This window comes from Solea senegalensis, linkage group LG1 (assembly GCF_019176455.1).
Source record: "Solea senegalensis isolate Sse05_10M linkage group LG1, IFAPA_SoseM_1, whole genome shotgun sequence".
In the NCBI taxonomy this organism is placed as follows: Eukaryota; Metazoa; Chordata; class Actinopteri; order Pleuronectiformes; family Soleidae; genus Solea; species Solea senegalensis.
The window spans coordinates 28353392-28379228 of NC_058021.1; the positions used below are offsets into that span (position 1 = coordinate 28353392).

The 25837-nt window shown below is 40.6% G+C and overlaps 1 protein-coding gene across 1 annotated transcript; it reads right to left on the reverse strand.

Annotated features, from left to right (window-relative positions):
* Positions 1-386: 386 nt before the first annotated feature.
* Positions 387-23920, reverse strand: LOC122781246 (tyrosine-protein kinase yes-like). Its single transcript, XM_044044849.1, has 12 exons — positions 23296-23920; positions 14263-14573; positions 11501-11600; positions 10654-10752; positions 9330-9433; positions 8891-9040; positions 8378-8533; positions 6955-7134; positions 5780-5856; positions 4936-5089; positions 3502-3633; positions 387-1736 (listed from the first exon to the last, which is right to left on the reverse strand). The coding sequence occupies exons 2-12, from the start codon at positions 14558-14560 to the stop codon at positions 1528-1530; spliced, it is 1659 nt and encodes a 552-aa protein (XP_043900784.1). The 5' UTR covers positions 14561-14573; positions 23296-23920; the 3' UTR covers positions 387-1527.
* Positions 23921-25837: the final 1917 nt, after the last annotated feature.

Genomic DNA, 25837 nt, shown 5'->3' on the forward strand with positions numbered 1-25837 from the left:
TACTTCTGCATTATTTAGTATGTTTGTGTCACTTGGGTAAATCTGAATGAAGGTTTTCAAACACAGAAGTCACAGAACTTTTACCCAAAGAGAGTTGAACTTATTGCTCAAGGCAGCACTGCATTTTACTCCTACTGCATGTGCCATGATGTTAAATCGCTGATTTTCTCTATAGACTTTGGCGAAAGTTTGTTCAGGTTACAAACTGACAGAAACTTCAGTGTCCAAACAGAAATGGCTGCCTAATGGCAACGCGAGCCTGCAAACATATGCTTAGGACATTGTAGACTTTAACAGGTGTGGATTGTATTGGGTGAGTGGCTAAAATCAGTATTTCCTTGCATCGGTGTGTATCTCTGCAAAAAATGCCAACAAATGAAAAAGAAAAGGATAGGGTATGTTTTTTTTATTGTACAAATTCTCCAGATCAGTCTTCACCCACTCTCTCCCTCACTAATGTAACACCATCATGTCAAGATTGTTGTAATAATAATAATAATAATAATTATATAAAATGAGGATTTGATAATGTACAAAGCCCTTTTATACAAGCTAAGTTGTCAATGCTCCAGTTTAACACTGTCCTCATGAGTAAATACAGGAACACAATGCACTGTAATAATAAAAAAAAAGGTAATCACAGGCATACAAATAGTTTTTGCAGAGTATAGTTTAGTTCAGAGTCTTCAACAGTCACATTGTAGAAAATAAGATGTTTGTTTCCAGCTTTGGAGGCTGTTATTATCATTCAATGTCTTCAGAAGCCAGCAAACAGTGTCCGACCTCGCAGCTCTGCAGGACGAGTCCATGAGTTCCATCATTGTTTAATTAACTGCTGCAAAAAACCTGGTGACACATTTATACAAACCACACTTGAGATTATAAGACAGACATTTTTAGCACACGTGACCGGGCGATGGGTGACAAACCTCAAACGAAGCTGTAGATACAGGTCCATATAATATGATTAAATTCTTAGAAACATTAGAAAACAAACTACGAAGTGACGCTCATCCTCTAATCACCCTATTTAAGAAGGATGTAAATTGCACTGTAACTGATGAAATGTTGAAGTGTGATCCTCACTATCAAACGGACTGCGATAATGATAAACCCTGTCTCCTATTCGTTTATCTCCATCTTCTTTCTCACAAAGACTTGATCATTTGGAGGAAAATTAAAGTGACAGATCCCCACGTTAAAACACACAGCCCTCTGCTCTCCTTCTTCTTTTATTGCCCCCTCTGTAGTGAGGCATCATCACAGCTTCTTTCACAGCAACATAACTCCGTGTCCATGTGCCCATAGCCGAAATCCACGTACACATTCTGTACACGATCAATAAATCCACACTAAAGACTTGTGTCGTACCATGGATTGACGCGAAAAACAAGGACAGGATAATAAAAAATCAAAAATAAAAATAAGGAAAAGGTACGTAGTGGTTCATGCGACCGATCATCCCACTTTGCAGTCGACTTCTAACAGTCACACATTATTAGCTCCTCCACACTGCAGAGTGACAGGCTATAGGTTTTCTCCGGGCTGATATTGTGGCTCTGTGGCGGTGAAATAGTCTTCCAGAAAAGACTGCAGGTACTCGAAGGTGGGCCTCTCGTCCGGCTCCTTCTTCCAGCAGACCATCATCATCTCATGCAGCGACTCGGGGCATCCTTGGGGGCAGGGCATGCGGTAGCCTCGCTCCACCTGCTCCAGCACCTCGCGGTTCACCATACCTGAGGAGGAAATGGGGAGTTTTTTGTAATGACTATTCTCTTTTTAGGATTATTATATATAAAAAAGACGGTTTTCCACAGTTCAAATCCTGCATATCCCTTAATAGAAACGGGCTGAATCACAATCATACCTAAAGACAATACAATGGTAATAAAAGACAATATAATACTAGACATAGAAAAGTGAAAAAAGGGAAGCTCAATCGAGGAAATGTCTGTTATCTTTTCTGTGGTTATATGAGGTACTGACTTAACAAAAGGCTCACCTAATAAAAATCTATACAGAATAGAATCTTAAAACTATGTTAACGCCAATATCTCACTGTTACAAAGTCTTTACCTATCGGGGACTGAAGGTTTTGGACCAAATATGGACCAAAGTCCACAGAGATAATCAGTGTTTTTAGCTCACATGGAGACAGGAGCAGCTGTTTGTGTTGCTCAGGCTAATCCAAATGAAGGATTTCACCAAAGTCACAAATACTGCACTCACTGATGTGGGCCGCAGTCAAGATGGACTATGGTGTGGAGAGTGAGGGTTTTACAAAGTGACACAAACTTTAGTTCACTGCAGTCAGGACATTCCAAAATTATTCTTTAGGCATCACATCTACAGCACATCATACTGCCACTATCATGTTTCTACACCAGGGGGCCCCAAACTCAAATGACCTGGGGGCCACTGAACATGTCATCTGCTCAGGAGTGAGTAACCTAACAACATTTCAAAATAAAAGTGATTGTGTTGACATGAAATGATTTATCATTTGTCATAGAATTGTCTTTATGGTGCAAAATGAATCTTTTCATTTAAGAAAACATACATAAATATGTCATTATAACTCAATACTAAGTGGCAGGGCCACATGAACACGACACAAAGCTACAGCTTATCTTAGAATAATGACTACAAAGGGGGTAAAATCATGTCAGAGGCATGCTTAGTGTGTGGAGTAGAAAAAACAAGTTTTTAGCATTTTAAAGAAACCTATATATCTTTAGATATATTTAAATATGTAAATAGTGTAACTCGAGTTCAATATCATCACACTCAGTGTTCCACTTTAAATACAAAAGTGCAAATTAATACTAATACTAATACTAATACTAATACTAATACTTTTGTGATTATAGGGTTAAAAAAACAGATTTTGTGTAAATAACACAACTATAATTAATGCAATTTATATATATGTTACATTTGCATTTAAAATCAAATTCAGTTTATGGCCCCATAAAGGCTTGGGGCCGGCCCTGCTCCTGAACATGAACATGCATGAAACATGTTCAATCTGTCAAAAATAATTAAACTGTTGCAGCTATTTTAACCTCGGCTTTGCAATAATTCCTCATTCCTTTGGTCAATTATAAAAATGGTTGTAATTATTTGCTGCCAATGCACTAATCTATTAATTAAAAAGCGCTCATCAGATAAAAAGCTGATCTGTGTGAAAGTAGCGCAGGACTCTGCGGGCACTGCTGCCTGCAGAGTCCTGCAGAGTCAGTCTGGCAGATGGTTATAAAAAAAACAAAAAACGAGTGGTGTTCAATCTCCTGATCATTCCCTCACCAGATGGTCTCATCTAATCTCAAATGTGTGCGTGTGTGTGTCAGTGTAACTCCTGCAGAGGCATAAACCACCAGCACAAACAATGTCAGAGAGCTTTCCTTCATCCTCTGATACGAACAAACATGCAAGCGTGACGTCTGCTCACAGACTGAAACCATGATTCACCCCGCCATAGAGTTTCACTGTGTCATTTACCCGGGTAGGGAACTCTGCCTTTGGTGACAAGCTCAGTGAGTAAGATGCCGAAGGACCAGACGTCTGACTTGATGGTGAAGCGGCCGTACAGTGCGGCCTCAGGTGCCGTCCATTTAATAGGAAATTTAGCTCCTGGGTGAGAAGTAGAGAGGAGAAGAGGAGGGTGATATGATTGAACCACACACACACACACACACACACACACACACACAGCAAGAACATGCAAAGCATACATTTCTGGCTTTATTTATAGGAAACCACAATTGGCCAATTGACCCACAGTTACATTAAAGAGAGTTTTACTGTTGATTACGTCATAAGACTGTAGGGCTGCAACGATTATTCCATTATTAATCCATTACTAAATTCAATGCCAGCTATGTTGGTAATTGATTAACCCTTAGTACACAGATCTTCTTTTTTCCATTACTATGTTAAAATATAATATACAGAGGCTATAAGAATCTGCAATATAGAGTGTCTTATATCCTTTTTTTCCAGTACAACCTATAGGCAATCTGATGAAATTATATATTTTCTTTTCATTTTCACCCACTATGTAAACACACCTGAGCAAAAACTGCTCAAAATTTTAAAAATCATATTGAATATGTGAAATCTGGAAATACATCACCGGTCAAAGTTTGCTCGGCTCGTTTTTATGAACAAAAATAAAAGACAAATTGTCTATTTTGTGAGTTCTCCAGTTTTTTTAAAATAATAATAATAATAATAATGATAATATGAAATATAAAATTAACTCAACAACAAATGAGGAGAAAAAAAAATGCATTTTGTAAAGCCTGAATATGTGACATATAAACACACACCCCCAGGATGTCCATATAAGGAGTTTTGTATTATTCCCACTGCAATTTACCAATGGTGCACCTGCGGCACAGATCTGTGCCGTGTGAGCACTTAATTGGTTAATTGGTTTGACTGTTTTAATAATTAAATGTGAATATTTCTGGCTAATAAATTCACAGAGAAAAATAAATATCTAATATCCAAATAAGGAATGTTTTGTGCGCATTAACACATGATTTCATTATCAACTAGTGTATTTTCTTAATAAATGATGTTAAATGTGTTAAATTGTGCAAATGGTGAAAGTATGGTCCTAAAATGACCAAAGATATTCAGATTCAAACGTAACCTTTAATCAACACAATACCTATAAACAGAATATTTGAATCTGAGAGACTCAAACGTCAAAGCTTAGATAACCACGGGGAGAGAATATGCAGAACACGGCAGAGGTGAATCCTCCCGCCGTGTGAAAAGCACAAATTATCAGAAGGAAACTGGAGCATCTGGTTTCCACTATCAGTCTCACTCACCGTGATAGGAGACAACAGGGAGTCATGCTGCTCTGCTCATTTCTAACGTCTCACACCTCATTCAGCCATAACTCCGCATGTATGCACCAACCTTGTCTGGCTGTGTACTCGTTATCCTCTATCAACCGGGCCAGACCGAAGTCAGCAATCTTGCACACCAGGTTTTCCCCCACAAGAATGTTGGCGGCGCGCAGGTCCCGGTGGATGTAGTTCATCCTCTCGATGAAAGCCATGCCGTCAGCGATCTAAACACAAAACACAACATTTCCTGACTGCCGCTTCTGGAAATAACAATTTCAGCCTCACGTGCGCGTCTAACATCAAGCTCTTTGTCAGGAGGAGTGTTAAAGTCAAAACTGTGCCACATCTGAGAGAGGGAGACATGCTCACCTGAGGGTATTCTTTTTTTTTTGTCAAATTGGAAGTTTAAAAATAGAGCTCCAAACTTAAAGCTGCTGTCAGTGACATACTTCAGTTAAAATCTGGTCTATATTCTGACAGACATCAATGATTAGGAGTCTCAGTCTCAGGGCTCACTGAGCTTCTTTCCCATTAATTCAGTGGAAATACTCAGCATGTGTGAAAGAGGGTGAACCAGCTGAAAGAATGCGATTGACTCCATTCCAATTGGCAGTGGTGTCTTTCACCGCTGTGTCATCTGTGTATGAATTGTGCAACAGAAATAATGCAGGAAACAGACGAAGAAGAAATAAACGTGTCCACTGAGGTCTTTCAATCCCACTAATGGAGATTGTAGCTGAAGCCAATTTTAACCCATTTCCACCGGCCAAAAACACATTTAAGCCTGAGATTTAATGGGGTTTTTCGACCAGTGGGAATAAGATACAACTTTTTGACGGTCCCTCAACAATTTATCCAATCCAATCATTCCGGGTAATAAATGGCATGAGGGAGGGGTCAGGGGTTCATCTCACCTTTGCAGCCATGTCCACCAGCATGACGAGCTTCAGGAATTTGCCGTCACCCTCTTTGAGGAAGTCAAGCAAGCTTCCTATATGGAGAGGTGAGAGGTCATTAATGCAGATGTGAAAAGTGTGTGTGAGTGAGCTGCATACCAATATACTGCTAATATTTTAACGCCACCTGGTCAAGCTTAAGATTACATTAAAGGTACAGTAGGTAGAATGTTCAACACAATGTAAATCAAGTGATTTGAGAGATCACAGTGCAAATGAGAGACAGAGAGAGAAGACCTGCAATCCTATTGGCTGAACATAATAAGCCAACAGTTCCTTTCAGATTGAATAATACTTTTTTACATTACATGTCATTTAGCAGACGCTTTTATCCAAAGCGACTAACAAGGGAATTGAGTATAATACTTCCAAAGAAACCTAAAAAAAAGGAAAATAACTCTGACAGGGTGCAACATAAATACAATAAAAAAATCAGAGTTCCAGAGAAGGGTTATCTATCACAGGTGGACTGTTCCTTTTATTTTATTATATGTGTGATTTTCAGCTTACGTTGTTATAAAACGTCACTATATTTTATTGTTTTACTCTATAAAGTATCCTCTTATGCCGCATTAAAGGCTAATTTGTCATTTTTTAAATTTGATCCATACATATAGGAGGAAAAACAGAAGTTCATGACATCATATGGTGGAACTGCAGGCGTTTAGACACGCATTCTGTCTCTCTCTCTCACACACACACAGAGGCATATGTCATAGAGTTAACATTTACAAACACATAAATCTAATTACTCATAAAACCCTGAAGGAAAAATAAACGATTTCCAGCTGAAGAAATTCCTTCCTTCAAAATCGACGGCAGTTTTCAATTAACCATCCCAGTTTCAGGCCTCGAGGAACAAGAGGGACCTCCGAGGTCTTTCAATCTGTACAGCGTATTAATTAATAACACGTATAAAATATACATGTTTTCAGTTCAATGTGAGTAGATCATACGTCCCTGACTACTGTGTCTAAGAAAAACAAACAAAGCAGCATGATGAGGTCTGTGCCTGAAAGGTCCATCAGCTCACAGGCTTGATGCTGCTTTGTTGTTCTTTAAAAATAGACCTCATCAGTGCGGTGCTTCTTCTGCAGCTGCAGTTCCGGTGCTTTTCAAACATCTGCCTTCACCTTTGGACATGTACTCCGTGACGATGTAGATGGGCTCCTCGGAGACCACCGCGTACAGAGGCACCAGCTTGTCGTGTCTGAGCTTCTTCATGATCTGAGCCTCTTGGAGGAACGCCTCGGGCGACATGGTTCCCGGCTTCAGCGTCTTTATAGCCACCTTAGTGGTGCCGTTCCACGTGCCTGCAGTAAGGGAGAGAGAGAAGAGCCCACAGACCACAGTGTTGTAATCAGTGTCGTTCACGGACGAGGAGCAAGACAATATCATCAATTAGCTCTTGTAATTGCGCCGACATGTACTGTCATGCGTGAGATCTCTCTCTCCGTCTCTCCGGGATGAGCAAATACGAGGTCAAGAAGGGACTAATAAATATGGAGCCGGAGCTGAGACGACCACGCTAGATAAAGGGGACACAACAAACAGAGGAAGCTGCTGCAGGAAGTGGATAATTCCCCAGTTTGGACTAAAATAGACAAAATAAATATCGGCTTCAGAGTGTTAATGTGTGCTTCATTTAGGTGGTGTATGGCGTCTGCGTTTCCTGTAGAAGTCTGGGCTGATTACAAGCCTGTTCAGACCTGGTATTAACATCCATCCCCTTTTGGGAACTCACAACTGCGTTACGTTCAAGTGAAAATGAAAAATGGCTGACACGCGGTTCAACCTCAATCTGCTTCTTGGGTAAAACCAAGTAACAGCATTTTTTACAACATATTAAGTATAAGTAGATAAACCATTAACCTTTTGTACACACTCAGAGACCCGTGTAATCAAAATGATCTCCCAATTTCCCAGTGGAAATCACGACGTGAGGGGGCGAACTCGTATTTACCATAATTCTGATAGCATGTGAAGGTATCCATAGACTCCCATCACTGCATGTGGCCACATCTTATTACATTTGTGAAAATCCGTCCATTGTATGCTGGTTTTTGTATGTGCGTATGGTTTATTTTGTGTGTCCAAACTCTGTTGTTTGTACGTGTTTACTTTCTGTTTCTCTCTCAGCACCTCCCATCTGTGCGCACAAATGTCCGTCTGTCTGTTCACTCAGCTTAACACACTGGTACAAATGTGCCACAATATCAGCAACTGCCTGTGTATTATCCAATCTGATTGCCAGACAGACACAGTATGGGCCATACTGCGGCATACTGTAGAAATATTAGCTAAATAAAGTAGAGTTTGTTTTTATTGTTGAAGTGTACCATCATATGTACCATCAATTCATGGAGGTGTTGATGTTTGTTGGTGCAGAGTGAGTCACAATCTGTTTTTCTGGATGTTAATACCAGGTCTCAACGAGGCCTTTGTCATTTCCCCATCACCTCAATGTGAATGAATAAACATCTGTTTTCTACCGCTTTATCTGCTATTATCTGCGGATAAATAGTTTCCGAACACATCCGTGTGTCTTGTTCTTACCCATCCAGACCTCGCCGAAGCAGCCCTGGCCCAGTTTGACCTCCAGCCTCAGGGACTCCCGAGGAATCTCCCAGGCGTCTTTAGCGAGGCCCTGCGTCTGTGGCTTGACCGTGGGGCAAACTGTGGTCAGCCTGTGGCAAAGCCCGTCAGCGTGCTCTGTGAGTGAGTGAGAAACAGAGGTGGAAACATAAAAAAAAAAAAAAACACCCTCACAAGTCTGACTTTGAGTCTTTTCTATTAGCCTCGCCAAAATCACACTGAAGTGAAGCAGTGATTTAAACTCAATAAATCCCCCCTCAGGCTGAAAACGAGGTGGACGGCTCAAAATCATGAATGCATCATTAATTCAGAGCTGGTGCGGTGACACCCACGCTAACACTCTAATGTGGCTGCATGAAGTGACTGTGAGTAATTCTCAGGATGATACCTGGCAGTCTGCTCAACGACTGTGATGAATAATAAATAAGAGTAGAACAGAGGGAGCTGGAAAGCTTTGCACATCACATACAGTACCTGTGTAGTGTTTGACAAGCTTCTGTAACGTGTCAAACTGTGCGCGCGTGGTGATGTAGTAACCGCCGCTGTCAAGCTTGCGGATCTTGTAGTGTTTGACGTTGTCTCCTTTAACTTCATCCCAGTCTCGTATGGACAGGGAGTAAGCACCTGAAGGAAGGCAGAGAAGCATAATTATTATCCATCTAACCTTTTGTCATATATGAAATATCAAAATATCATATATAAAATACACTAGATTAAGTGAAAGTACATTTGATTAGATGAACAAGTGCAACAATAAATCGCATGTAAATGGAGTACAAAACACTTGGTCATAAAATCAGGTCTTATGTTGCTTAGTGGCTATTGTTATTATTTAAAACCAGAACTGTCCCTTTCGTGTCTATCCAGAAATTGTTGACATTAACTAACGGACGACATAAAAAAAAATGGTCACCTTTTGTAGTTTCACTCTCTCGCACCAAGTACGTTCCCCGATGGTTCCCCGTGATCAGCAGCAACCTCTCGGCGTCTTTGCGTCCCATTTTACCAAAATACCACCTATAAAAAAACATGAGGAAAGGGTGACTGTGGATCAAGAAGCTTATGAGCTAATAGTCCTGGGGCCTCATGGACAAAAAAGTTCAACCAAAAAAAGCACTTTGTAAATGCAACTGCACACATCATGGATCTCGATGAACATGAATCATGTCTAATTATGTTCCGGCGTACGATTTTATTGTCTTACAGTGAATTTATGCATGTCACAGTGTTTCCATTAATATATTTAATATATATATCGAGGTGAGTTTCAGTGTTTAATCTTGCAGTGTCTGCATCTGATTGAGTCAGACACAGAAATTTCATATTTGTGCATTCCAATGTACAGGTAAAAAAAAAGAAATCAGCCTATATATCCTTTTTGTTCATGTGCTCTGTTTGTAAATGAGGCTCCTGGTGTGGCACACTTACATGAAATTAGAGAAAAATGATTGCTAACTAAGACTATCCATCCCTCCATTCATCCATCTTCTATCACTTCTCAAATGTATGTATGTATGTATGTATGTATATGACTACTGCCAAAGGTAGATAAGACAACAGCGACACAGACATGGCGAAATTTAGGCTGCTTCATTTTTTCATACTTCATGGATCGATTATAATTCTCAAACTTTTTATAAGGACCACCTGATAAAATATTCAGCTTTTTTCACCAACGTTTAAATAGAGACTTTTCACAGGGGGCTCTCTCATCATCCTCCTCTTCCTCACATATACTTCCCACACTGGTATAGTGAGAGATGAGGCGACTGTAATTATTATTATGTGTTATTCGTTTAGCTTTCTACAAACTCTGGTCATAATTCCACTCCGATAACATTCCCTTGTGTATACAGTAGAACAGTCTTTCTAAATGTTCCTCCTAACACCACCAGAGGAAGCTCACGTACCACTGAGAACCATGGGGGTCTATAAAAGCTGAAAGGCGGCCTTGGGTTACGTGTCACAATGAACTGTTTCCCCCACACGTGCTTTTGTGCTGAAGGACGGCGTAGTGGAGCTACAACCATCGCTGTGCATGGAAATGTACAGATTAAAATCACATCATGCTTCTTCCAGGTCGTGAGGAGGCAGCAAATGTTGGTGTGTGTGTGTGTGTGTGTGTGTACTTTGATGCAAGCCACGTAAGATGAGATCATGCGAGTGTCATTAGTCTCCGGGTGCAGTTGCCGTAAATAAGAGTCATGAGGTTAAAAGACACAGAAACATGGCCTCACTCTTCAGCCTGGATGGAGTCAGCAGGAGCCACGTAATTGCTCGGGATGTAGCCCGTCTTCCCGGTGTTGATGGAGCGAGCTTCCCACCAGTCTCCCTCTCTGTGGGACGATGACAAAGGGGCAGATGAAAGACTCTTCATGTAAAAATTTAACAGGACAAAAGAAAGGGCTGGTACTTTAAAATGTATTATCAGATATTGGATATTGGACAACGCGTAAAGATTCCCCCCACCCCCCCGAAATCACTCATGAATAAAACATTGGGCTGAATAGGCTGCTGCCTCCTTGATTGTATGCTGGCGCCCTCTACAACTATTAGTTTTTTACGTGTATTTATTTTGCACAATAAAGAAAACATCTGCTGCAACATGAGCATGCAATTATGTTCCTTTCACGACATATAATGTCCGTATAAATAGACCAATATCATGAGTCTTTAATGGATATGGTAAGAATAGTTGATATTTGATGGGGAAATGTATAAAATGATACACACCTTATAAACCTCTGTTGCTAATGGAAAAGCCTTCAACTGAAAATGTGTAATATTTGAAATCCTTGTGTTTTCTATGTTTTATTATTCAGTCCACCAGAATTGACTGAAAAAGATGTTGAATTGCCTTTAAAAAAAAGTGATTCTTTAGCCTTTCATCTACTCCACATTACAATGCGATAACCTCAGGCTTCAGAACGCTGTGGAGCACGAGGAGACAAGCAGCAATCACGCGTTCACAAAGGCAGACACAGACTGAGCAGGTGCAGCTCAAAGAAGGAGAGAGGCACCGAGTGCACTACTCGCAAGGACACCTGTTCAAATCCACGTCCCAGAAACTGAAGAGATTCTTACGTATTGTTGATGATCTGGAAGCGGTCTCCCTTTTTAAAAGTGAGATCGTCTGACGTCCTGGCTTCATAGTCATACAAGGCCACGAAGAACGTAACGCCACCTGAGAAACACAAGAGCAGACCCATCTGTCCGTCATCAACAACAGCCATTCACACTCACACGTTCCAACCTACAATTTAGAAGTCTTTTTTCAAGTTAACCCCAGTATCCATGTCGGAGTGCCTGGAGAAATCACACACACACACACACACATAATAGCAGACAGACTGTATACAGCATCAGGAGGCAGCAGGTTTTTGTTTCTTTGCGCAACTGTTTAAAGATGGAAATTTATGGAAATAAGTGTTTCTTTCTTCCAGGTCTGAGAGTTCACACTGTGTTATTTGTTTGTTTGGCTTTTCTTTATTTAAATAAATACGTCTCCTACAAGGTAACACGAGTCTGACTAGACTCCACAAATGGGGCTTTTCCATGATACAGTTCCAGCACTAGTCGGCTCTACTCGTCCATTACTTCATAGTGGGCGGGGTCATCTTAGCACAGCTGCACGTACCTGCCGTGACGTCATTTAATACGTGACACAAACACAGCACTCTCTGGATCCTCTCGTCAGGCAAAAGAACACAGGAGCGTCATTTCTGAGGACAGTAGCCATGTGCATGCTCACTGTATCTCTGACCAATCAGTGGCCGGCAGTCTGTCTGTGTCACATTTTAGTATCGGCTCAGCTCGCTTCGAACCTCAACAGAGCAGGTACTAAAAAAAGCACCAGGTACTATCACTAATGTAAGAGCAAAAGAAAAATGAGTGGAGTCGAGCCAAGTCCTGCTAGAACTGTATAATGGAAAAGTGGCAAAACATGAATAATGAGTCAGTACATCAAACCAGCTTTAAAAGATTGTCATACAGTAATCGAGATCAGTCATTCCCATGAACTAGGTCGGAATCCAAAGATGAGTCACAAGAGATTTTTTTGGGTTGCCAAATCTTTTGGCAGAATCCCTCCTAGCCCTTTTCTTAACATGTCTGCAGTACACATCTGAGCCACATGAGGCAGATTGTTAATTTTTATGGTACAGTTACAGTTTAAAGCTTATTCCGTGATGATAAACGTTAAAGGATAGACCGCAGCTAAAGCGAGCCAAAGTGCATCAGCGAGGTGTAAGTAAAAGTGTATGCATGATGCTGATATAATACAGGGGAGTCAAACTCACTTGAGTTGAGGGGCCACCTCTCAAGTGGGCCGTACCACTAAAATAATACCACCATAACCTATAAACAACACAAACTTGTTTTACATTTAATGAAGTATCTTTTTACAAAACCTATTATGAACCAAACCAAATGAAAAAATAAAAACATTATGCCTAAATTTACCATTTACACATGTGCATTACAACTTACAGATCTACAAATACATACAATATTGAGTCACAGGTATCTGAAACTAAAAATAAAGTACTATTATCTAATCATGATGCCTCTGGCCGGCTGGTTCTGATGTAAACAATCACATAGCATGTTAATGCAACCTAACTGCATATACTTTCATACAGTATTTGAGATAAATGAAGTTGTAATTCATTATTAAACACTGGAAATGGCTGGTTTATATTCAAATTAACATTTGGTTTTACAAGAGGACAATACAAATTGATATTTTACACACATTTGCCACTGTCAATATTTTTCCTATTATAAATGAGGTCACAATGTCAATGTTTGTCATCTTGTCCGAAGTTTGGGAAACGCTGATCCGAACAGGCAAATTTCACTAACACAAGAGCTCAAATCAAACCCGGCAATACTGAACTCTCATCTTCTCATCATCTCTCTTCCCGCTGTGCAGCCTCGCGCCGTGGCGGAGGACTTTCATATACCCACCACTGACAACAATGCTGTCAGCAGTAATCTCATTATCACCCGCAGAAAACCATGGCAGTGCCACCTTCACTCCCGTCTGACAGCGGGGCTAATCCACTGCGGAGGAGGATTACAACCTTAAATCCCACTGAAACAGAAGGGTTCGAACTCAATATCACTGCTTTGCTCTCAGGAGCAGAATCATAGATACTGATTACTTTCACTAAACGAGAATAAGGTTAAAATACTTCCTCCAGTGAGTCAATTTACATCCATATCATTCCAAACTCATTATACACAGTAATACACTTAATTTATGGCCTACATCTTTATTTACATGCTACATAAAACTATGGAAATAAGGCTGAACCATATGACCACCTTCTCATACCCTGATAGGAGTAATATCCTATCCAGAAAACAAAATATAACATTACATTACATTGATGTAACTTATACCTTGTAACTTATAATTACCATAACCTCCTGCCATTTACTAAATTCTTAGACAAGAATTTAGGAATGAGGAATCTGGAAAAAAAAACTTCAAAGGGCACTCTGAGATCCCACATAATCTAATCTCACAGAACAGGTTTGAGGTTTGTCTCCCGCTTTATCCTCCACATGAGGGTCACGGGAGCCGCTGGAGCCGACCCCAGCTGACACAGGGCAAAAGGTCACCAGTACATCACAGGGACAACAACCACTCACTCTCACGTTCGCGCCTACGGTGAATTTAGAGCGTCCAGTTAACCTCTACATGTTTTCTGGACTGTGGGAGGAAACCGGAGAACCCACGTGCACATGGGGAGAACATGCAGGAAAGACCCTGTCGTGTGACCACGTGGTAAAATACAAAAAAGAAACAACTAATGTAGTTTCAGTAAAACAAGACTCACTTGAGACCGCCCCAGAGAAGGAGTTGGACACAGGACCGGAGAAGGAGGAGGACATCCCTCCAAAGGGCGTCATAGCCAACGACGAGCCACCAAAAGGTGTGAGGGAGTGGTTAAAGTTTGCAGCTGCAGAGCCAGCTGTGGATGAAGGAGGCTGATTCTGCTGCAGCTGGGTAGGATCCGGCCCGTAGTGACCGATGTGAGGTGTGGCGGCGGCGGCGTTGGGGTCTGACGCCAGAGAATTCTCCGGCTGATATTTCATTGTTGGTCCTTTGTCCTCTTTGCTCTTAATGCAGCCCATCGTCTCGCCCGTCCTGGACACAAAAAGGAGCACAAACGCTGCGATTTATTTCCAGCAGATTGGAGAAAATCAGAAAGTCGTCACTTGTTTTTCTGATGCAAAAATCAAGTGGCGGGGCCAGCGAGGTTCAGGATTAACGTCCACAACATAGCATGCGTCATGAAATGAAAAATTTAATGATCTGGTATTATCACGTGAATCGTTTTGTTGCTGTTGCCGCTGAGACTATAAACCATGTGCTAACTGGGACATATGGGTAAACGCTAAATCGGCTTTGAGTCACTCAACAGTCAAACACGGCCACATAGATTAAACCGTGTGCATGTTTAGAGATGTTCCGTGCTGATGCAAGTAAAACAGTCATCTCTCCTTCATAAATTGTCATGATCTATCGGACGTTCCTTGACGTTTAAGAACAAGTGACAGATTAAGGCCAATCTAAAGATATATAGCCGTGAGGTCTAATTTAGTCAAAATGCTGCTGTGTTCAACATCATTGGCTTGTCAGCCCATGGATGAATAACTGGACAGGGAGAGAGAAAGAAGACAACTACAGGAGTAACAACACAACAAACGGACAAATACATTACATTCTAAAACATGTAGAGACACAAACAACAACCATTTTTAAAAAATGACAAAAAGACAATTTCAAAAAAACTTAAGAAGAGACAACAACAATTGGGGTATACATCTTTGGGTGGAGTGACTGATAACAGTTCTTTTTGTGTTGTTGTATTGTCAACAATGCAATAACAATAAAGTATTCTATTCTATTCTCTGCAACGACAGTCTACAAACTACAATGCAACAATAAGTAAATAAATACTTAAAAGAGAATTCAATTCTTTATATTTGACTGGAAATCACACAACACGACATATATTGTTTGTAGTTTGTGCGTCTCTTTCCCGAGGCTGCTTTCACACATCTGTGTGTCTAATCCTCGTAAAAGCTCACGCTAACAGATTTAAAACACTGGAGTGTCTCCTTGTGCGTGGTTGTCATTCCTTCTTTTGTGAAGGTGAAGGCCAAGAAAATGTGGAGACAATCAGCCACACTTGTGATGTGGGGGAGATCAGAATGGTCTCATTCACTGAGATTAGTGAGGACTCAAGGAGGTGGACTTGGTTAATTGGCGCCGACACACGACTAGACGGTAAACTGAAGTGAGATCGAGGCCTTTATGTGGAGCAGAGAAGATGTCGAGTGTGAAAATAGACTGAAACTTAGTGCTGCTCGTCGGTTGTTGACAGTTCGCCGCGCTACAATTGCACATCCGCTCAAGAATAGTGGATTTGCTGGATATGTACTGCAGTACATCTTTGAGTGATTTTAGAGCGCGGCCTTGATGTAAGGAGGAGGCAGAGAAAGGGGCGTAATCGAGAGTTCATCGAGTTCTCCGGCTGAACTGCCAAGGAAATCAAGAAAATGAGGACAAACCACAGAGGCCTTCCAAAGATTCTGAACACTTTTGCTCAAATAAAACCATACAGACTCTTAAATTGCAGGTTGCTGGTGCTACAGTCACTGAAGATTGTGTCAGAGGAACTCACCAATAAATCCACTATCAGAATATCTGAAACAGAGCCAGTGTTTTTGAGAATATTGAGAAGCAGGGGTTCAGCGACGGCGCGCTCGTGTTTCATCAGCAGACACGTGATCGAGGACCTGGTTGGTTTGGGTCAGCAGTGATGTCAACACAAAGTTTAACGCTGGCCACCGTCCCAGGGAATATTTGCACTTTATACTGAGGACATTTTTTTTTTCCTTTCCAAAGAGGAGACATCAGACATTTCATTAAAATGACATCACTGTTCCATAACTATCACGTATGGAACCTCTTAGAGAAATAAGCACTACATCACTGCCACAAGTGTTTTTATTTATTTTGCACGAGGAGACTGGTTAATCACGAAATCAAGGCACCAGTATGTAGAAGCTCTTTAACTAAAATATAATAATTACCATTATTGTTCATCCATGGAAAAAAAAGAAAAGAATAGTAAAGCACATTATCATTTCTTGATAAAGATGTTTACTTTCATTCATGAACAGAATAATTTGTTTTTGTGGTTCAATGTTATGCTTATGTTATTCATTTCTGACTTCTCAGAGTAGAAGCCCAGTGACCTGGCTCAAATCTGGGTATAAAAAGGTGAATAATTCTTCTTCTTGTCATTTACATACACAATATCTGGAAATGTATTGATCTGTATTAAGGATTATAATGTGACACTTTTATCCAGACTCCCTGGCTACATCCATACATTTCCTTTACTGGGTTCCTCCTGACGCCAAATATCAAGTGAAAATAAACTCAACAGCCGCCAGGGGGCGAATCCACTGGCTGCAAGAAGAACTCTGTTTAAAATGGAAGTTTATGAGAAAATGACCCTGCATCTCACTTCATTTACGATGTCAGTGAACGTTTCCCCTGAGGAGATACTGTTATCAATCTCAAGTTTCAGGTCTTTCTTTATAGAACATGATTTCAATATTGTAACAGTTGTGTTGCCTTTTAGAGGAAAATAGATCAGGAAGTGGCCAAATTACATTATATATGTAAACGCGTATACATTGTATATGTTTTAGTGAGCGTTGTGCACATGTTGAAGAGAAAAGAGGTGCATTAACTGTCAGCAGAATATGTGAACAGGCGCCAGGATCAGTCACAGCGTGCCAGCTTGAACTACGAGGAGGATTCACACCATAAGAGGATCATATCAGAACGACCTGAAGCTGAGACTGAACGAGCACTGACTTTGCTGTGCACGCCTCCTGCACACAGCGAGGAACGAACTTAAGACGGGGACACAAATATACACTGATTTTTAGCCAAAACGCTCACTTCATAAAATGTACACCGGCTTAAGTCTGTTAAGTCTCTCACCTTTAAATCGTCAATTTCGAGCTGCACATTGAAGAGTACGAAGCGCTCACTCTCCCACACCAAAGTCCATACAGAAAATGAGCATTTTTAACTTGCGTGGACACAGGATCTGCTCGTCTACTGCTGCTTTGTTTGTGTGTTTGTAAGTTTGTGCCACTCTGGTAAAAGGGAACAAAGGGTTTCAAACACCGAAGTCACACAAAAACCAACATTTGAACTTACTTCTAGTCAAGATTCCAGTCAAGATAAAGCCAGTGGACATATTACATATTACAGAAAGACACAACAGACTTGGTCTACATATATCCCAATATGAGAATGGAACAATACATAAATTAAGTAAAAAAAGTAAAAAAAAGGGTGAGACGCAGCCAAAACGAAAGGCGTCTGGAAATTGATCATTCGTCAACAACAGAGGCCATGAAACTACGGGGAGAATCTGCCTCGCTGCTATTTATAGCGACTTATTGTAATTGCTGACAACATCCCATCATCCACTGCCTCGGGGAAGATTACATGACCTACAACAGCAGAAGACTCGCTTACATCAGTGAGAGCACAATGGCAGGAGGAAGGTGAGGAGTTGAAGACGTGGAAGTTTGCGTGTCGTCACACAAACAAACACGACGCATACGCACATGTACACGTACTGTATATGCAGAGGCCATTTCCTCTGACTGATTTGAAAACACTGTTATTGTCTTATGGAGCAGAACAATGGGGACAAGGCAAGTCTGGCTTTTCAATCAATGCAGAGCAAATCAGCGCAGGCTGATCATGTGACAGAGACTCGACAAAGAAATCTTAGGAGCAAAGAGGTGTATTCTATTTGTGTGTCATGCCAGAAGTGTCTGCAAAAACCCTGAAAATGATTTCAACCTGTTTGGCTTTATGAGACACAGTCTAGACTCTGCCTTCTGTTCAATGTTGCTCTTCCACTGCGCTTTAAACTACTGTAGAGCTGAGGATTCACCGTCTGGCTCAAGGACTCTTCAGCAGAGCGGCGACTACAACAACAACAACAACAACAACAACAACAGGACACTCTATGTTTACTGAGTACTGAAACACATTGTGCTCAAACTTCCAATAAGGATATTAATTATCAACGTAAAATAAGACCCTTGCCTGAAGTACATATACAGTAGAAGGGTTAAACTAAGGATATGAAAAGGAAAGGATGTTTAATTTTAAGTAATTATAAACTAACTATGTGCAGTAGTAGGATTTCTTTAACATTTTAACCAGTAATTCCATTATAGCTCTATTTATAGCCTGTAAACTCTACTTCATGATATGAGACTTTGGCCAATCACAGTGTGTGCTCCTATTGGCTGCTCTACAAAACAATCAACTACGTTGTCTGTTTTTCACAATCCTGCCGACTCGAGCTTTAACAAGTCAATAGTTTGAAACCAAAGATACTTACTTACAAGGAAAATATGGCGTATAATATCAAGAATCTAACGTTTTTGTTTACTTTTTTTGGTTCTGAATGAATGCGGTGTCATTGGAAACTCGGGGGCGTGGTTTCATCGATATCAGCTGTTCATTTCTTTGGCAGGTTGAGGTGGAACAAAGAGGGCGAGCTCTCGGCTCTCGTATTTTCTTCTGTTGATTACAATGCTCCCGTAATCCCAGCCTCTTGTCATATGCATGATGCACATCTTCTCCTCTTATGCTCTCACCTCAGCCAGTGCACAACATACACATACAGTAAGCACTGTACTGTGTATGCTGAGCAGTAAACACTGCGGATATAAAGCAAAAAAAACAACTGTGAGGAAAACACCAACTGAAGCTGCTCCATCCATCTCTCTGTGTGTGCTCCAGCAACGAAAACAAATGAAACCTTCATAATTTCAACCAGCACCCTTCTTATCAATGACCTGCCAACAGTTACCTCCCTTCACTCCCACCACAAGTTCACAATACGCTGAGAAGTCAGAGGTCTTTTCTTACTCTTTGCACCCTCCTGAAACCAGAATAAGTCCTGGTGCTTGCTTTGGCCGTGGATCAGAATATTAAACAATGCTGCAGAGCAGAGGTGAGGTTTAGATGAGTAAGCTGGAAGTGCAGGATTTATCTGCATTTACAGTCCTATAGTGGCCAGAAGAGAGCCAACAACAATCCATTCAACAGCCGTCCTGGATGTGAGGATTTGCCAAGAACACCAGACGAAAACAATCTACAGATTGTGCCCGTCTGTGCCTCATAATCCGTGCGAGATGACGGTGTAAAATGAATGTATATACCATGTGCAAACTATAATCCAGCCATTCACCTTCGCTGGTGCCAATCCGAGCTGACATAGGACAAAAAGGCTGGGTCACCACTTCATCACAGGGCCACAGAGAGACAAACAAACCCACACTCTCACACCTACAGTCAATTTAGGGCGTCCAATTTGCATAATCCCCACATCTGCATGTTTTTGGACTGTGGGAGGAAACCGGAGAACACATGTTTTGTAAATGTCCATAAAGCAGCTTAAATTAAATACATTTGATTGAACTGAACGGAGTTAATGGGGTCAAACACCCACTGACGCAGCGTCCGCCGGGAGACCATGTGCGACCTGCAGCATTCCACTGACATGATGCAAGTTTACACCCCAGCTGTAATCAGATGACCACAATCTATTAAGTCATATTATTGGACACGGCGATCGCAGCCACTCTCTCCCCAAAGTGATCTGTTTAAACAACACTCCCCCCTCGTTTCTTTGCTGCCCCTATAACATACAGAGGTTTAAATGTGAACTTCTAAAAAAGTCTAATTCTATTTCCATTTGTTGCAATAAATGGGTTTTAATTATAACAGTTCCTGACTAAAGCACAAAAGATCCAGAACGAGCTCTGACCGTGCCAATCTGAGATGGAAACAATCTTTTTCATAAACAAAATAAATGCTGCTGTATACATGCCCGGTCTGTATGTGGCGCTGTAACACTCACTGTCACAGTAAAACACCTCAGTGCCTGAGTGAAAAATGTGTGTTTCCAGATATGAGGCTGTAAGTCTCGCATGCATTAGCATGTATTATAAACGAAGAAAATCAATTATTCTGAAATCATATTTTAGTCCTTTTTTTCTAGCATCACAGAGCATCCTCTCCCCTTCTGGACTCTAATGAAGTTGACATTTGTCTGGCTTTGAGTCAAACAGTAGTACCAATGTGGGGTAACTCCATCCGTCAGCCAGTGGTATGAGTGAAATCCTGCCCAGCGTGTTTTTTTGGACAGCTGTTAGCAGCTGACGCCGCGGCTGCGGACAGATCGAGATTTCTGGAGATTTACTGGGCTTCAGATCTGCAGCAGATGCCGCCTGCCACCCTCCGCCACATTCCTCTGATGCCAAAGGGTTAAAAACAAGGGTGTGGAGGAATTTCCTTCGACGATAAGGATGAAAAAGCCTCGGGGCATGAAAAGAAGCATCAATACATGTTTCGTAATAAGACGTACACCAGTCTGGGTGCAGGGTTCTGTTGCAAGAACGTTCGGGGTAAACGTGTCCCGAGGCTTACAACAGGACGAGGACAAGAGGAGACTTGTCAATTTGAGAAACAATGAAACACAGCCTGAAGATCATTCTTGGGATAAATGTTGAGACTTGAGAGTGCAGGACTGGTTTTTATTCAAATCATAGCACTGCCACAGTCCTCTGCTCTTCAGTCCTGAGGGAAACACTGGGATTGATCTTCAAATTAGCTCGAGTTCACTGACTTCACAAGACTGTGGATTAAAACATCTTTACACTGCAAATAAGCAGAACTAAGAGGCCACACCGCTAATTATAGTAAAGGCAAAGAATTAAATTATTATTATTATCAATAATATTCATATTATTATTATTATTAATAATATTCATATTATTATTAATAATAATAACCATGCAAAACACTTTTTTTCTAAATTTACAGGAGGATAAACTTGATGCTCTCTGTACTTGACAAAAATAGGCAATAACTTGAAGTTTCTTTTGCTTTTCTGTCCACACGTTGAATCAAAAACAAAGGGTTTGACAAATTATTGTCAAAGTGAACACTGGTTAAATGTGAACTATTTTGGGAACGCGGACATTTCTACAATCACCGTTTTTGTCAGCAAATGAAACTGAGCTGTGTGTTTGAAGTGTCAGCATCTCAGAGAGTCAGTGCAAATCCCCTGTGATCGCTGGGATTATGCTATTTATGGCATAATGTGTTCACTAAAATGGGATCCTTTTTTGACTGACAGATGATGGCGGAGTTGTAGGTGGGTGTCAAACACACAAATACACACTATTCCTGTCTTTGATTTTCTTACCAGTCAGTCAACCGGTGACAGGATCCACTGTTTCCATTGTAGTTTCTGCAAACCACACATACATGTTTTGGTTCTGTTTATAATGTGTTTAGACAGAAATGAGGAAAGAGGGGTGACAATAACCATTTCCTGATTATCAGTGTGATTGATTTAGGCACAGAAAACACCTGGTTAGAGCCAAGAACTGTGTCCTCATAGTGTTGCAACATCATCTCCATAAAAAAACACTGGAATGTTCTCTTGGATGTGAATTCTGCTTTCAGTATTTCTAAAACTTCTCTACAAACTTCATCACTGTAGGAATTATTTTGCAGAATACAACATATATCGCACAATAAATCAAAAAACCTTGCTGTCAATCCATTTTCTGTGTCGTAACTCAATATTTCATCTACAAACGTTCTTTAATTGATTCAAATGTGCAACAATAAGCCATATTTATCACTACAAGTGTGACAGTGTCAGTGAGATGAATTAGAGCCAGGCTTCCAAACACAAAGTGTGTAATGAGGATAATTTCACAGTGAAAATGGACCAGGGCGAGAGTGACGGGCAGACAAAAACTGTGACTCCTCTGTGTGAATTCAACCTCCTCCTCCTTTCACTCATCCTCACCATCAAAATGATGCATCCTCTCCTGTATGGCTCTCATTAACGGGAAAGTTTGGGTGCTTTGACGCAGGGTTATGTGAGGTTCTGAGACACAAACCGTTTGGGGAGGACGTTTGGAATAATGAGAACATGATTGACACATTGTTTTGATGTGAACGGAGGCAGAAAATGAATCAAATGTTGTGTATAAGGACTGACTCTTACTGGAAGCTGCTGCTGCATATTTGGGATACTTTCACTGCTGTCAGACGTCCATTTTTAAGTCTAAACATAATCCATCTTCTGCACAGCAATATGTTGTGCTTATGAAGAGGGAACACTGACTGGCATACACTTATACTGTTTCTTATTTTAAATACAATGCACATATAACCTGAATTATCCCTTTATGGTGATCTGAACTAATTACTAATGTTTTAATCATAAGAAATATGGGCTAATATCATGTAATAGTGGTCAAATTCACAAAGACTGGACAGTTTTGTTTCATTTTTTTTGTAAAACATATCAATAAAATGTATTTATTCATGTGATTATTTTTTTTTAACTTTAAGCAATTTAGCTTAAAGTTAATGATAAGTAAAGCATCTAATATGACAATCTGTGACATCATTTCATATTATCTGTGGGGGAAAAAAATGACCTTGTCCCACTTTAAAGTGTTTAAATGATATGTGATATGATTCCACTCATATTCCGCTGGGACTTGGAGCACATGCTCGGAATTAAATGGCAATTTATTGACCTTCTTACACATGATGTAACTGCTATTCTACAGCTCAGGTATGTGTGTGTTTATGTTATAATAAGACAGCCTGGTTCCTTTGTTGATGACAGGTCAGACAGGCGAGCAGCTGCTGCTGCGTTCCGGCCCATCCTTGTCTGATCCTGCACCTCTGACAAAACAAAAGAGCAGTTTTTTACCTTCACAAGTCTGCGTCCTCTCCTCCGCTGCGTCCTCCCCCCCCCCTTTTTACCCCCTTTAAAAATCAGAAATAAAGTCAATCAAATCCGAGCTATTCCAGCCGGAACTGCGCCTCCTGCATCCTCACTCCTTCGTCCATCCAGTGGTGAGATTTTCAGAGCTGAAGTTACAATCAAAGCGGCTCCTCCAGTGGAACATCAGTGTTACAGTGTTGCCGGATGGAGCGCGAGCTGCTGCTGCTGCAGGAGTCGCTCGTGGTCACAGGTCACAGAGGATGAACCCTGCAGCTGCATGACGACACCAGTGTGAGGGGGGGGAAAGTGGGGACCCTGAAGTCTTCCTTCAACCTCCGTGGAGCCTCTACTTCCTCCTCACTACTAAACTTGCATCAACCCCCACGCAACAACATGGCCGACCCTGCCTGCCTGCCCGCCTGCCTGCAGGACTGGAGCCACACAGCTGGAGATCCGTCCACTACAGCTGATCTGGAGAGCAGCAGGCAGACGAGGCAGAGGAATAAGACACGCAGAGAGAAGAGGAAGCGGCTGAATAAAGAAAATAAGACAAAGGGGGATCATGTCAGGGGGAGAGAGAGCGCGCCGTGGGGAGAGGAGGATGGTTACATGCACAAAAAGGAATCCCCACTTTGTATTCTTCCCATTTTCAGTCATAAAAAAACTGATCTCTGACGCCCTCTGCTGGTTTAATGCTGGTACTGCAGCAGCATTAGAATCGGTTGTAACGAGTACTGAATACATCAAGTTAAAGTACCGCTATTTTGATCACATTTTTACTTAAGTACAAGTAAAAGTACGTGAAAATTGTTTAAAATGTACTCAGAGTTAAAGTTACCTAGTTACTTTTTTAAACAAGGTTCTTTCTTGTGACACAAATCTCACATAATTTGTTTTTTTTAATTATAAAGTCAAACCATTACAAATTAAAGTGCTGACAAAATAAAACATGCAAACACATCATGTATCAGTCAACATGGGTCAAAGGTCACAAATGCTTTCCACCTTCTGGTTGTAGGGCTGTAATTATTTTTGATTGAGAACACAATAAAAGATGCACCTTAAGTTTTTGTGAGATATTTTTCACATATTAATTGAAGAATCCACAAAGACTGAATACAAAATAATAATAATATTAATGCAAAACCACCTAAAATATCACTACAGGAGAACAAGAACAGTCAGATAGACACAGTAAAACTATAGTTTAGAACAGAAATACACAGTATACACTGTCGTATACCTCACAGCTACGTGTAGAAAGAGAAGAAATAGGTTTTATATCATCAGTAGTTCATGGAATCCTCAGTTTTAGACCAGTTGCTTTCAGTATTAGCACTTGGGAAATTCATTTTTACACCAGTGAGAAGAAAACTGTCTGTATTGAACACACAAAAACTTTTCTCATTCACAAATAATCTGTCAATTATTATTTTTTTGATTAGCTGTTGAGTTATTTGGTCCATACAATGTCAGAAATGAAGAAAAGTCAGAAAGAAATCATAATAACTAATAATTAACTATGGATTATGTTTCCATGTAGGTATCAACATACAAGACATTTGCAAAGGTAAGACAAAGACTGATAAAAATAACATAAATAACATGAAATTATATGCAGAATATGAACAGGATATGATGAGCAATGATTTGCTGATCAGCAGCTTGAAAACAAAATGTCACAATCTGTATTTCACTGGTGATTACGCCTCCTTCAGTGTGTTACATTAAAACAGTTCCCTCTCTTTACAGTCTCTGCTCTAATTGTGCCATCTGTGTCAGGAAACTACTTAGCAAACAGCGGCGTCACATTTTCAGTCAGCCCTTGTTATTCCGTGAATTTACTGACTATAAACCTGCTTTAATGACACTAATGGAGTTCCTCAGACAGAGCTGACTCATGTTCCTGTCGTGGCGTGTTTAATTATCTTTCAGTGTTCGAGTAAACGTCGTGATTGGGTCGCATTTTCCTGGATATGAAGAATTTTAACCATAAAAGGGCCAGAAAATGTCCTGTGAGTAAGTGCTCAGCCCATCTGCCAGTTATTTACAATTTACTGCATGTTAAAGTAGTGTTTTAACAATTTAAAATGAAGTTTTATTTAGAAAAGACACTGTAGTTGTGCACAAACACTAGATTTTGCATGTGAAATTTAAACAGTGTAAAACGCAAATATTTGTTTGAGTTTTTGTCTAAAAACAGGCCAAAAAATGGAAACTGAAGAAATGTTTTTTCCAACAAAGGCAACAAAGACACTGATTTGCTGGCTTTCTGCAACAGCACAAGTGAAATTACCGTAATAAATGTTGGCTTTGACTTCTCAGCTTTTCCGTCACATAATTACGGTAATGTAAAATGCACTTGTGCAAACGTGTCGTCTGCGATACACTCGGTGTGAAATACCGCATTTTTCCCACCCCATTTGATCAAGTGAAGAATTAACTTGAACGAAAAGTAAAAAAAAGTATTCAAAATGTTTAGAATCGGATTGAAATTGTGAAATTTGGAAATACGCACAGTTCAAAG